Consider the following 14,348-nt stretch of genomic DNA (forward strand, 5'->3'; position numbering starts at 1 on the left):
ATTTGAAGTTGTGTAACGTGCTGCTTCCAGCTTTGTTCTTTTCCTTAGAACTGCCTTGGCTATGCAGGCTACTTTTTTCTTCCATATACATTTCAAAATTTTTTTTCTGCTTCTCTGAAGAATATCATTAGTAATTTGATAGGTATAACATTGAATCTATATATTACTTTGGGGAGTATGGCCATTTTAATGATATTGATTCTTCCTATTGATGAAAATAATATGTTTTTCCATTTGTTTATGTCAACTCTGATTCTTTTGAACAGTGTTTTGTAATTCTCTTTCTAGAGATTTTTTACCTCCCTGGTAGCTCTATTCCTAGGTATTTTATTTCTTGTGTGTGGCAGATCTGAATGGGATTGCATTCCTGCTTGGTTCTTGGCTTGATTGTTGTTGGTGTATAGAAATGCTTGTGATTCTTGTACAATGATTTTGTATCCTGACACTTTCCTGAAGTTGTGTATCAGTTTAAGGCATTTTAAGCTGAGAATATGAGGTTTTCTAGATATAGAATCATATTGTCTACAAATATAAATATTTTGGCTTCCTTTCTTCCTGTTGGCATGCCCTTCATTTCTTTTCCTGGCCTGATTGCTCTGGCCAGAACTTTCAATACTACGTTGAATAGGAGGGGTGAGAAACGGTATCTTTATCTTGTGCCAGTTTTCAATGGGAATGTTTCCAGCTTTTGGCAATTTAGTTAGATGCTGGCTTTGGGTTTGCCATAGTTGGTGCTTATTATTTTGAGGTATGTTCCATCAATACATAGTTTATTGAGAGTTTTTAATATGAAGGGATGTCAAATTTTATCATAAGCCTTTTATGCATCAATTGAGAAAATCATATGGGTTTTTTGAATTTAGTTATGTTTATTTGATTAATCATATTTATTGATTTGCATATGTTGAACCAACCTTGTATCCAGGATAAAGCCTACTTGTTCATGGTGGATTAGTTTTTGATTTGCTGCTAAATTCAGTTAGCTAGTATTTTGTTGAGGATTTTTGCATCAATGTACATCAAGAATATTGGTCTGAAGTGTGTGGATGTGTGTGTGTGTGTGTGTATCTGCAAGCTTTTGATATCAGGATGAATCTGGACTAATTGAATGAGTTGTGGAGGAGTCCCTCCTCCTCCATTATTTGGAGTAGTTTCAGTAGGAATGGTACCAGCTCTTCTTTGGACATCTGGTAGAATTCAGCTGTGAGTCCATCTGGTCCAGGGCTTTGTTGTTGCTGTTGTTCTTGGTAGGCTATTTATTACTGATTCTATTTCAGAGCTTATTATTGGTCTTTTCAGGGATTCAAATTCTTCCTGGTTTAGTCTTGGGAGGGTGTATGTGTCTAGGAACTTATCCTTTATTCTATATTTTCTAGCTTCTGTTCATAGACATGTTCTTAGTAGTCAGTCTCTGATTTCTTTTGTATTTCTGTAGGGACTATGGCAACATTCCCTTTGTCATTTCTATTTGTGTTTATTTGGATCTTTTTTCTTCTGTATTAGTCTAGCTAGTAGTTTGTCTTACTAAATTTTTTTCAAAAAAACAACTCCTAGATTTGCTGATCTTTTAAATGTTTTCCCTACCTCAATCTCCTTCAGCTTAGCTTTGATTTTTGTTATTTCTTGCCTTCTGCTAGGTTTGGAGTTAGTTTGCTCTTGCTTCTCGCATTGTTTTACTTGTGATGTTATGTTGTCAATTTGAATTCTTTCTAACTTTTTGTTGTGGGTAGTCAGTGGTATAAATTTCTTTCTTAATACTGCCTTAGTTGTGTCCCAGAAATTCTGGCATGTTGCATCTGTGTTCAGATTAGTTTCAAAGAACTTCTTGGCTTCTGCCTTATTTTCATTATCCAAAAGTCATTAAAAAGCTGGTTGGTTGATTTTCATGTAATTCTATAGTTTTGAGTACTTTTCTTGATCTTGTTTTCTATTTTGATTGTGCTGTGGTCCAAAAGAGTGTTTGTTATATTTTTGGTAATTCTGCATTTGCTGAGGATTGTTTTATGTCCCATTGTGTGGACAACTTTAGGGTATGTGCTATGTGGTGATAAGAAGAATGCATATTCTGTTGCTTTGGTTGAAGAGCTCTGTGGATGGCTATCAAGTCCCTTTGGAACAGTGTTGAGTTCAGATCCTTAATATTGTGAAGTGGGGTGTCGAAGTCTCTCACTATTATTGTGTGGGAGTCTAAGTCTCCCTGAAAGTGTCTAAGAACTTGCTTTATGAGTCTGGTGTTCCTGTGTTGGATACATATATATGTAGAGTACTTAGGTCTTCTTGTTGAATTTAACCTTATACCGTTATCTAATGTCATTCTTTGTCTTTTTTGATCTTTGTTAAAGTCTCTTTTGTCCAAAATTAAGATTCCGACCCCTGCTTTTTTTCTGTTTTCCATTTGTTTGGCAGATTTTCCTCCATCCCTTTATTTTGAGCCAATGAGTGTTATTGCCTGTGAGATGGGTCTCTTGAAAACAACATACCGTTGGCTCTTGCTTTTTGTCCAGGTTGCCACTCTGTGCCTTTCAAGTGGGGCATTTAGACCATATACATTCAAGGTTAGTATTAATATGTTTGGATTTGATTCCATTATTTTGTTGTTAGCTGGTTATTATGCAGACTTTTGTGTGGTTGCTTTATAGTGTCATTGATCTTTGGACTTAAGTGTGATTTCGTAGTGGCTGGTAATGGGCTTTCCTTTCCACAGTTAGTGTTTCTTTCAGGAGCTCTTGGAAGGCTCCTCATTTTATTGTGATTCTTACCTTCCTTGGATTGGGTTTCAATGTTCTCCTGAATCTCAATGCTCTTTTCTTATATCTATATTCTATATTCTATTCCTGTCTATTCAGCCATCTTGTTAAGAACCCTTGCTGGACAGCTAGTATGGATTTATGAAAGAAATAAGGCACTCTCACTTTTTGAGTTGTCAGAGTTTTTGCACTGGTTCTTTCTTATCTTTGTGGGCTGATGTTTCTTCAATCTTTGAAGTTGCTGTCCTTTGGATGGGTTTTTTAAAATTCTCTTTTATCCTTTTGATGACCTTGTGGATAGAGCAGACTGAGAAGTGCTCAGTTTGGACTGGCCTCGTCTCATGGGCAAGCCCACTCTGAAGAGTTCAGGTCCAACAGTTTCTGCTAGTTTCCTATGGGAGCAAGTTGTGCCTATGGCGATGGGAGTCCCTGGCTGTGTTCCACTACAAACACTCCCATATCAAACCCTCTGGGCTCTGCACTGGCTAGAATTCTGCCCTTACCAGTTCTTTAAGCATCATTCCTTTCAAATTCAAGTGTCCTTGGTGGTCATGGGGGGTCTCCCCCTTCAGTTCAGCATCTGTGCCTTCTCTCCATCTGTTCTCAATGCCTTCCCTCTGAAGATCTGGTATAAGTGTGCCTGTCATCCCAATGTCCTGGTCCCTTGGTGGCTGATGTTCATCCTGGCTATGTGTAGTTGGTCATCTTGCCACTGTAACCAAAACTAAAAATGTTTAAATGTGAATCTTATTATCACTGGTATTCTAGCCTTCAAAAATGACAGATATATTGTAGCCAATCCATCAAAAATGAATAATTAAACCTTATACATTTTCACAGAAAAGTGTATTTGTTAATTCTTTTCTTTTTTTAGTACTTGATTTTTGCTTCCCATGTTTAACTCATGACATTTAGTCAATTACACTAGAGCAAATTGCTGTTAAATACTTTATACATTTTATGGAAATTGTAATAATAGGTCAAGCAAATAAAAGAAGGGAGCCAATTAATAAAGCCCTAAAAGCATTTGTTGCATTCATATGCTAATTTGAAATTATTAATTTTTAATTTTTCCATGAAAAATACCATTTAAATATTTTACAAATTTTCACCATTACACAAAACTCAACATATATTTTATTTTATTTATTTTCTTAACGATTTATTCAATTAAAAACAGGTGTGCATATTTGAAGGGTGTGAATAAAATGTTATTTTCTAAGGAAAAAATAAGTATTGCTCCTCAAATCCCAAATTAACATGATTTTTATTGAATACTTTACTGAGTTCCAATATCTATCTGAATAAAATTTAATATACCAGGAATATGTCTTCAAATTTAAGCAGTGTACTAGTTTCAATTTACCATCCTTACGTGGTATCCAAAGAACAAATTTTTTTTTCAGAAATACAAGGAATATTATATTTCTGGTCTTGTTTACCAGGTCATCCAGCTGCAGAAGTTATAAATGTAGTTAATCCATCCATTTTTTGGACTTAAATGTAATCAAGAAAAATATTCCATTTAATGGGGTGTAAAAGTGTTACTTACAATAACCAAGGTGTTATCCCAAAGTTCACTGTAAGATACAAATAGATCTGTAAACAGGTCTACTTTATTTACTTAAGTATTTTAATACTTTACTTTTCTCAGAAAATGACCTTTTGCAAAATTTGTTTTTGATGTGTATACTCTGTCAGCATGGAAAGTTCGATAACAAATAGTGCCTTGTTCCATGATATGTGTCAATGTAAGCTATATAACTTCTAGACACAAACTTTCCGTTGACATTAATAGATGAGTTCCTTATTTGCAGGGTGGCTATGAAATGTTTTCATCCCCCATTAAGGGCAAAGAATAGGAATAAAGAAAACATGGCCATAGGTCCACAAAAGGTTCTACTAAGTACTTGGTTACCTATAGCAATAAATAGTCTCAAAATCTAGTTATTATGTTTATCTGAACTTCTCTCATTCAGATCATTAATTTTTTTCTAACCAAATAAACACACAAATTCCCTTGCCAAATAGCAATACAAGTTTTGTTATTATTATTATTTTTCATTTTGTTTTGTTTTTGAAAAATACAATTCTGTTTATTAATTCATTTTTTAAAAGAAAAAACATATCTTATTGAGAAGAAACTTTAATACTGCATTTTATCATTTAAAAGTCATTATTTTTTTTTCTTTTCTATCCATAAATGACAGCATCAATTTATCTTGGGAAAGTCTCCCTTTGGCCTGGAAATAACCATGTGAATATTCTCTTTTGCAAGACAAGAATGTACTCATTTTAATAAGAGCATGTATATCGGGCCACGCTGATAACACAGAAAAAAAAATCCATAAATGTATGCCTCCATGTTACTCCTCACCATATAACTTGGCTATTTCAGGAATGCAAAAGTCCAAATTTGCCTAGAATGGCAAGGGCTTCACAGCTACATCTCTTTGTAATTAAATTTTGTTGAACAAGAAATTCTTTGAATGAATTGGGTCACAGTGATCAAGGTGAATGAAAGCAAAGGGGCAATGTAGTGACTAAGAAATAATTTGCCATAAAGGTGAGTGAGGATTCAATCATTAAGTACCTTACTACAGTTAGATAAACACTGAAGAGTGATTATTTGGTCGCAGAATGGCCAGGTATAGCTCACAGAACTGATGGCTACGTATTAAGAAAAAAAAATGATTTTCTACAAAGTGTGTGCCCATCTGTGAACTGGAGGTACTGAAAAGTAAGACTAGCAGTTTTTGATATAAGACAACTTTCACCATGTGTGACTTGGGAAAGAGTGACCTGCTGTATGTTTTGTAAGCCAGTGTGGCTTGAATGCATGAGTGGAGTATTGTACTATATCTTGAGCCCCACTGTCAGAGACCGATGAGAGGTGAGAGCAGGCTTCACCTGCAGTGGTTAATAGAGGCATTTCTTCAAAACGTCTCATATCAGAGAGATACACCAGGCTGCTGGCTTGAAAAACTTAGTGAGCTGATCCAGAAGGCAGGAGAAAGCATCAGGTAGGTCAAAAGGATTATCAGGAGCTATTTCTGTATGACAAAACATCTATCTCATCTTACATTTCCCATGTACAACTGTGAAACTGTGTAAAAATTGAGGGTCTTTCAAATATATTATTTAAACTTATGAAAAGATTGAATTTTCACATAGGAAACACAGTTTCTCTTTTGAAAGGAAGGTGTCACTACTTTTTAGACAAAATTTTTGAGATCTAGCACCACGGAAGTTAACTATTCATTCATTCAAAATATATTGAACATATACTCTGTGCCAAGCAATACAAATATGGTTAAATTAAAAAATGTAAAAAAATTCATATTTGTACAGAGTAAGAAACAAAAAGGATTATAAGTCACTCTGATTTTGTGTGAATTTACTATTCAAAATCTTTCAGTAGCATGTGCTTTTTAAAAGCTATTATTAACATATCCAATCTGGTGTTCCAAATAAAGTAGACAAAAACAGGCAATTATTTCCACCACAGGTTGCCACTATAATACAGTTATTTGTAGAAGAAATTTAACAATGCATATCAAAAGTCTCAAAAATGGTTGTGGAATTGGATCTAAGAATTACTCTTAAGGTAATAATTAAGTATGTGGACAATAATTTACATCTTTATCCCAGAGAATAATTTAAGACATAAAAAATATCTAAAAAAAGTTACTGGATAAAGTGTTTCGGCAAAAATATTTACAATAATACGTAAATAGTAAAATTATACTTTATATTGACATATTATATTACATGCTAAAGTATATAATACAAGTTAAAAACACTCCCTAAAAGAGTAAAGATGATATGATTACATCTACACATGTAAGAGACATCATAGTAGTGATTTTTATTTTCTGTTTTGATATCTTTAAACACATATATAATTAAAAGTTAGATTGTATATTAAAAATAACTGTTCTTAGCATCTATCTAAAGTGAAAAAGTTATGAATAATGACAAAGCTTAGGGAGTGGATCTGATTAATTCTGTTGCCTTTACTGGTAATACCTAATGTCCTTACCTTCCTGGATCTGAAGTCAGCAGTGGTTTAGCAGTGTGCTTGAGACAAAGCATAATTGTCACTAAAAAGAGAAACAAGAACTTTACTATAGAGTTCTAAAGTCAAAATCTTCAAGCTAAACATAGGTAATGTACATAATTTTAAAACACATAATTAAATTTTAGCAGCTGTTGTCAAGGAAATAACATTATACAAGTATTGTGTGGGCACTCTCAAACATTTCATATACCTTAAAACATAAAGCTCTTAAAATAAAGTGTATGTGAAAGTTCAGTAATTTTTACAAATATAAATGAAGTGTAAGTGAAAAGGTCATCAAATTTGACAATTAAAAATTCCAAACATATTAAACAATTCTGCAAACTAAAAGAAAATAACCATTGGGCAAAATCCAAGCAGAATACATATAAAACTGAAATTAGAGGAATATTCTAATAGTAAAGATTTTAATTACTTGAGTTATATAATAGAAAGCAAAATATTTGATAATACAAAAATAAAGTTTTTGTATGGAAATAAGGTATCATAATAAGTATACATAGTTCAATTAGGGGAATAAAAGAAAAATGAATGCATCAAAGAGACGAATATATAGAAGTTTCTATAATTCACTTAAAATCACTCAAGTAGAACAAAAAGTAATGGTCTGCTTCTCAAGCATATCAAAATGCTAAAAGGAGCATAAACACATAAACAGCAAAATTCATTCGAAGTCATGGAGAGCAAAACAAAAATGTAGATATTGACACACACACACAAACACACACACATATATATATATTTAAGTATTTATGTGTGTATGTGAGTGTGTGGGTATGTGTGTATGTGCGTATAACCAATCAGACTGTTGTCAGAAATGTATCATCCAGTAAAGAACTGTCTTTTGTGTTACTGGTAGAAACAAGAATTGCTACAACCATTTTGGGGAAACAAAAGCAAAAATGCACCACAGTCTTGAAATTCTATTAAATTAAAAATGAAAACAATGGCAATCATTAAAACGTCAGGAAACAACAGGTGCTGGAGAGGATGTGGAGAAATAGGAACACTTTTACACTGTTGGTGGGACTGTAAACTAGTTCAACCATTGTGGAAGTCAGTGTGGCGATTCCTCAGGGATCTAGAACTAGAAATACCATTTGACCCAGCCATCCCATTACTGGGTATATACCCAAAGGACTATAAATCATGCTGCTATAAAGACACATGCACACGGATGTTTATTGCGGCATTATTCACAATAGCAAAGACTTGGAACCAACCCAAATGTCCAACAATGAGAGAATGGATTAAGAAAATGTGGCACATATACACCATGGAATACTATGCAGCCATAAAAAATGATGAGTTCATGTCCTTTGTAGGGACATGGATGAAATTGGAAACCATCATTCTCAGTAAACTATTGCAAGAACAAAAAACCAAACACCGCATATTCTCACTCATAGGTGGGAATTGAACAATGAGATCACATGGACACAGGAAGGGGAACATCACACTCTCGGGACTGTTGTGGGGTGGGGGGAGGGGGGAGGGATAGCATTGGGAGATATACCTAATGCTAGATGACGAGTTAGTGGGTGCAGCGCACCAGCATGGCACATGTATACATATGTAACTAACCTGCACAATGTGCACATGTACCCTAAAACTTAAAGTATAATAATAAAAATAAAATAAAATAAAAATTAAAAATAAAAATAAAAATAAAAATGAAAACAAACCAAAAGGCAGAATAGTTCATCCCAAAAAATTCTACTCTAAGGATTCTGTCCTCTAGGAATGGAAGTAACAAGTGTTAGGGTTAAAACAAATAATACAACATTACCTTAGTGGAAGCAGGTGGGAAACTGATGGCAGAAACTTCTACCGAAGGTTGAAAAGCTACAGCTTTTAGATGGATAAAAAGAAAATTACCTCCCCAAATCAGATACATCGAGAGATTTGTTAAAGAATACAAAATTATAGCTAGATGGGGGAATAAGTTCTGGTTCCATAAGTCTGTAGGATGACTATAGTTAACAATAATACATAATTTCCAATAGCTAGAAGAAGGGTATGTTTGAGATGATGGATATGCTATTCACCCTGATCTAATCACTATACATTATATGTATCAAAATGTCACTATGCAACCCATAAATATATATTTCTGTAAATTAGAAAATTAAAGCAAACAAAAATCTAACTAGAGAAGAATGCATGCTCACATTATTTGATGTTAATATTTGAATCCCTTTACCAAATATCTTGTACTTCTAGTAGAGTAGAATGTTGTTAAAACTCTTCAGTCTTTCACCATTAACTGGATATATATCCGTATCCACTGTCAGTGAGGTTGGCCTGCAGACCACCTTAAAGACTTAGAAAGATACTGGTTCTTATCTTACCAATGCATTTCCCAAAGCTTGAATAAAGGCAATATATTATGTACCCTCTGGGATTTAATTAGTAATAAGTGAGTAGATTCAACATAATAAATCTACTTCAGCATGTCATATCCCTAAACCTGAGGATACTTCCTTCTGTGGTACACTAAGCTTGCTCTAATACCTGAATTTTAATGGAGATTATGGCTGGGTTCAGATTTCAGTCAACCAACTAATTATTAGAGCTGCTGCCAGCTCCTAGGTTAATAGACTGAACCCATATATATATATATTTTTAATTTAGTATTTTCTGTCTAATATTTTCAACCTGATCCAACATTACATCATCCCTTTCACCCTAAGTTGGCACCTATAAGATTGTTTCTCATGATTATTCCCAGATTTCTGTTTATTATTTTGTAATTATTGGCAATGCTACAACTCATGAATCACAATACCTAACTTCCTTTGTGGGGCTGGCTGAAATGTGAATCTAGTGACATGAGACTGAGGGGTAGATCTTAATGCGAATCAGTATTGCCTTACAAATCAACAGCTCAAGTGAGGCTATTATAGGTCTGTTAGGCAAAGGATATATCATTAAAACATAATGTAGATTTTAGAAAGCAACATTCCTGAAAATACTGTATATCCATATGACATGACTTACATACAGAATAAAAGAAGCAAATAATACATAGATTATTTAGTAAAACTACCACATAATAAATGTATAGGAAAGTGTATGAGAATCAACAAACAAATTCAAGACAGTGACTAACTCTGAAAGAAAGAACATATGTGCAACCAGAGAGAGTAATCCAGGTGGCTTCAACAACACAAATAATGTTTTATTCTTTATTTGTATTCTAAGTGTGTAGGTATTCACTGTAGTAATAGAATGTTTCATGGCTATTTAATTTAGCTTTACGTATTAAAAATAATAATCTCTGTATATACATCATGATTCCATTTGAGAAATAAACATGCAACATATTGAATATGTGTCTCCTTTTATCTATGATTTAATGAGCAATCTGTAATAAGTATCTCACAGAAAGACACGCACCAAGGTAAACTGACTTTTTCTTTATTTCAAATTGTTCAAATTGTTGCAAAACATTTTATCATTATAAAACAAATCAAATAAGTAAAAAATTTTTAAGGTAAAATTATATGACTACTAGAAATAAAGCATATTATTTAATTTCTGAAAGCATAAATTAGATATATAAGAAAATGTGAAAAACGTATACAGGATTAGTCGGGTAGTATGGTTAGGGAAAAAAAGTAAACAGAGTGTGCGTGTATGCGTACCACAATTCTTTATTTGTTTGTACTTATGGATTTATTTATTTTGTTATCTAATTATTTGTTTATAAATTTACACTTTCCTCAAGAGTAACTATTAATAGAAAAATTACTCTTTGTCTGGAAAAAAAATCTAAGTTTTTCTGCATCATATACTTTTTGAAGTCTACTTCTTTTGAAATAGATTATTGATACTTAAATTTAATTATCTTTCTTGTATAATCTACCTCAACAGGAATCTGAAAGCAAAACTAAAATCATATTCTCATCTTTCACAAGTTCTATCACTCATAGCTGTATTAAATAATAGTAATGATGATCTCAAAGTGGAATTAAAGGGAAATCCTCAAAAGAGACAAAATGGGTTATGTGGTATTAGTAAAATACATAATCTGTCTTTCAACTGTAAGTTTAAACTGTTCATGTGCTACTTACTTAAAATGATTTCTAATATATATAAAAGTAATATACATTTATATATGCATATATATATACTCAACATATATAAATATAGACATGTAGATATTTAAAAAAAATACTGATGCTCTCAGAGGATATGAATTACTTCTCATTAAAAGAGTTTCCTAGTGTTTGAAAAACCAAGTTGACAAATTAACACTGATCTATATTATTTGAAAAATATAATTATCTTGATTTATTGAGTTTCTCTGTATATGTAATTGCACACACACAAACACAGCTGATGGTATATATGTTTTTATATTGCTCTCTGCATAGAAACATATTTACAAATTAATATAAGCCATTAAAATTATAATACCTTAAGAAAATAAGGAAAAATGCATACTTCAGTAAAGAAAAAGCAATTTGAATATTTGTGAACAATGTGATAATATTAAAATTTTAAAAAACCCTAATATATGAAATAGTTAGCTTCCAAATTTTTCTTCCACAGTTAGATTTGCAACTAAAATTTACTATTAATATGTAAAAAGACATTACCATTTATCGATGTTTAAAATGTCTTTAGAGTTGCATTTAGAGTTAAATTTATATTCATATGCCTTCTGTATGAGTTGATAAATAAATTTAACACAATTAAATAATATTGATTAATAAATTATAATTAATCAAGTAAGAAATGTAAAAAAAAGTAGTAAAAAACACAATACAATTGAAAATTAAAAGTTGTGTGTTTATTAATTAAATATAAACGTGAGGAAAAATGCAAGGATATTTCAATGGCAAAAAGATGTAACAAGGAAGAAAAAATTATAGGATATTATATATGAATCTGTATTAATTAATCTGATGTTAATTTTGATATTAGAGAAATAAATATATCTCATGTAAAAATACATTCCTATATTTTTATACTGTTACGTATTATATAATGTAACGTATATACTATATATAACATAGTATATATTATATATAGAATATAGTATATAATATATAGAACATAAAATTGTTATATATAACATATTGTATATGTTATATATTATATGTGTAATATATTAGATATATGACCTGTATGTTATATAAACATTAATATATTGGATGTAATATATGTTATATAATTATATAATATATTATATACTAATATAAAAATATGTATTTGTGCAGCATAAATATAATAAAATGTATAATATATACTATATGTTACACATATACTATAATATATAATATACACTATATGTTACACATATACTATAATATATAATATACACTATATGTTACACATATTCTATAATATATAATATACACCATATGTTACACATATACTATAATATATAATATACACCATATGTTACACATATACTATAACATATAATATACAATACTATGCATACTATATATTCTATATTATATATTACATATAATAATTACATATGTAAATATAATACATATAATAATTATATGTAACATGTAATATTCATCTGCCTCAGCCATGTGAATAGGATCAACATCAACAGTGAAAACTTATGTTGATAGTAAGTAACCTTGCTATGATGTGATAAGAATGGCATTAACCCTGTTATCTTCCTTTCCCAACATGCATAACTCCAGTCTAATCATAAATAAAATACCAGACAAATCTCAACAGAGGGGCACTCTACAAAGCACCTGCCAGTATGTTTCAAAACTGTCAAAGTCAACAAAAATGAGAAAAATCTGAGAAACTATCAAGAGGAGAGGAGCCTAAGGAGACAGAACACCACAAAATAATGTCATACCCTAGATAGAATCTTGGAACAGAAATGGACTATAGGTAAAAACCAAAAAAACCTGAATAAAATGTGGTTAGTCAGTAATAATGTATTAACTTTTGTTCATTAATAAGAATGAATGAATATACCATACTGATATAAGATGTTAATAACAGAGGGAAAAAGGGTAGAGAATTGTGTATATTAGAACTGTCTGCACTCTCTTCACAATTCCGTAAATTAAAAACAATTCTAAAAAATAAAATTTACTTAAAATTTTTATTAAGAAGTAATGCAAAACATTATCACGGAAGTAATATGGTCATTAGATCCTATGATCCAAGTGATTAAAATTTAAATATATCTATATAGCTTTAGGAGAAAATATACCCAATATTGTCATTTAATGTGTTTTGTTTAAAATTAGTAAATATTGTTATTTCTAAGCAAACTATTACCCACAGAATAAAAATCCAGAATGACTAATTTCTATAGAAAATACTATTAGAATCTTGTGTATTTGTTTTTTGGGGGGGATATATATAAACTTTGTAAATATGGCAGAAGAAAGAACCAGTTGGTGCCATTTATATCTTTCCGTATTCAATCCAAAATAAGTTGATTATTTTTAATTCAACAATTCAACATAAGTAGGAGAAGAATAATTGGGATATTTTTTCTAATTAGCCATCTTATACAGATTACATTGTTTACAGTAAAATTAGAAGCATCTTAAACATAAACACATTAGTAATAGCATAAAGATATTTTCAGTTCATAACATCATTATTAACATATTTGAAACAATTGGTAAGTTATTTAATGTGCTAAAGTATTTCTTCACTATCCATCGGCAAATAACATTGTCTTCTGTGGTGAACATCCAAAACATTAAACCTTTCATAAAATATTAATGTTTAAAGAGAAGGAATGTAACTATTGATTTTTATAAAGATGAAATCATTACTGTGCTATTTCATATAATGTAGTAATAATGAATATCGGGATATTCAATTCAATTTTCTTATTAGCTATTCACTTCTTATTAAAATAGAACTTTTTATTCAAGATTTTATCATATTTATTCTGGTGTCTTAAATGTCCCTGGGTCCATTAGACAACTCTCTTTTTTAATTTGCTCAGAAGAAACATCATCCTGTGTCCTTGAAGTAAAACTCACACTGCTGTTACATCCTGATAGCTATGGTTTTGGCTTGTACTGGGGCAATGATATGTAAATGATGTGTTGTTTCAAAGTGTCTGCAAAGCATTTTGGATGAAGATAAGCTTGAAGTCAAAGGTTAAATATGAAATTGAACTGAATGATCTCAGTGGAAACTGAAGTGCTGACAACAGCAGCATAATCCGATCCTTGGGTTGACCTCCGCAACCTAGGCAGCCTGCAGGCCTATAATATAATGATCTAAGCAAATTAAAAAGATAAAAATGTGCTAATGTTTTAGCAATAAGCTCTTAAGCAAAATCATACGAAGTAGTGCATCTTATAAAATAATCCTGATATATATAGTATCTTTATATGTCGGTTAAATTCACTGATATTCCCTGCATTTGCCTGCGAATTAGGTAACCAATGTTTTATCATTGCCAGATAAAACAATAATTGTGCATGTGTTAGTGTATATTGTTTGTGGGGATCTCCCTATGTATTTTACACAAATATTATATAATATACTCAGATATATAATTT

The 14,348-nt window shown here is 31.3% G+C and overlaps 1 protein-coding gene across 9 annotated transcripts in view; it reads right to left on the reverse strand.

Annotated features, from left to right (window-relative positions):
* The window catches only part of LOC130541532 (uncharacterized), a 134,373-nt gene that overhangs the window by 102,034 nt on the left and 17,991 nt on the right, over positions 1 to 14,348 (reverse strand). For 4 of the 9 annotated variants that reach the window (XR_008955593.1, XM_057302314.2, XM_057302317.2 and 1 more), the window contains one exon: positions 6,790 to 6,850. The exons of 1 other annotated variant lie outside the window; for it this stretch is intronic. Coding sequence is in view for 5 of the 8 variants with exons in the window: in XM_057302314.2 (XP_057158297.1) it covers positions 6,817 to 6,850 (34 nt within the window). In the remaining 3 variants the exon portion in view is untranslated. Of the gene's footprint in view, positions 1 to 2,759; positions 3,472 to 3,626; positions 6,851 to 14,348 lie in introns of those variants that run through there. 4 more of the 9 variants (XR_008955591.2, XR_008955590.2, XM_057302316.2 and 1 more) reach the window with 4 other exon arrangements.

The sequence above is a fragment of the Pan paniscus genome, chromosome 4, assembly GCF_029289425.2.
Source record: "Pan paniscus chromosome 4, NHGRI_mPanPan1-v2.0_pri, whole genome shotgun sequence".
Lineage (NCBI taxonomy): Eukaryota > Metazoa > Chordata > Mammalia > Primates > Hominidae > Pan > Pan paniscus.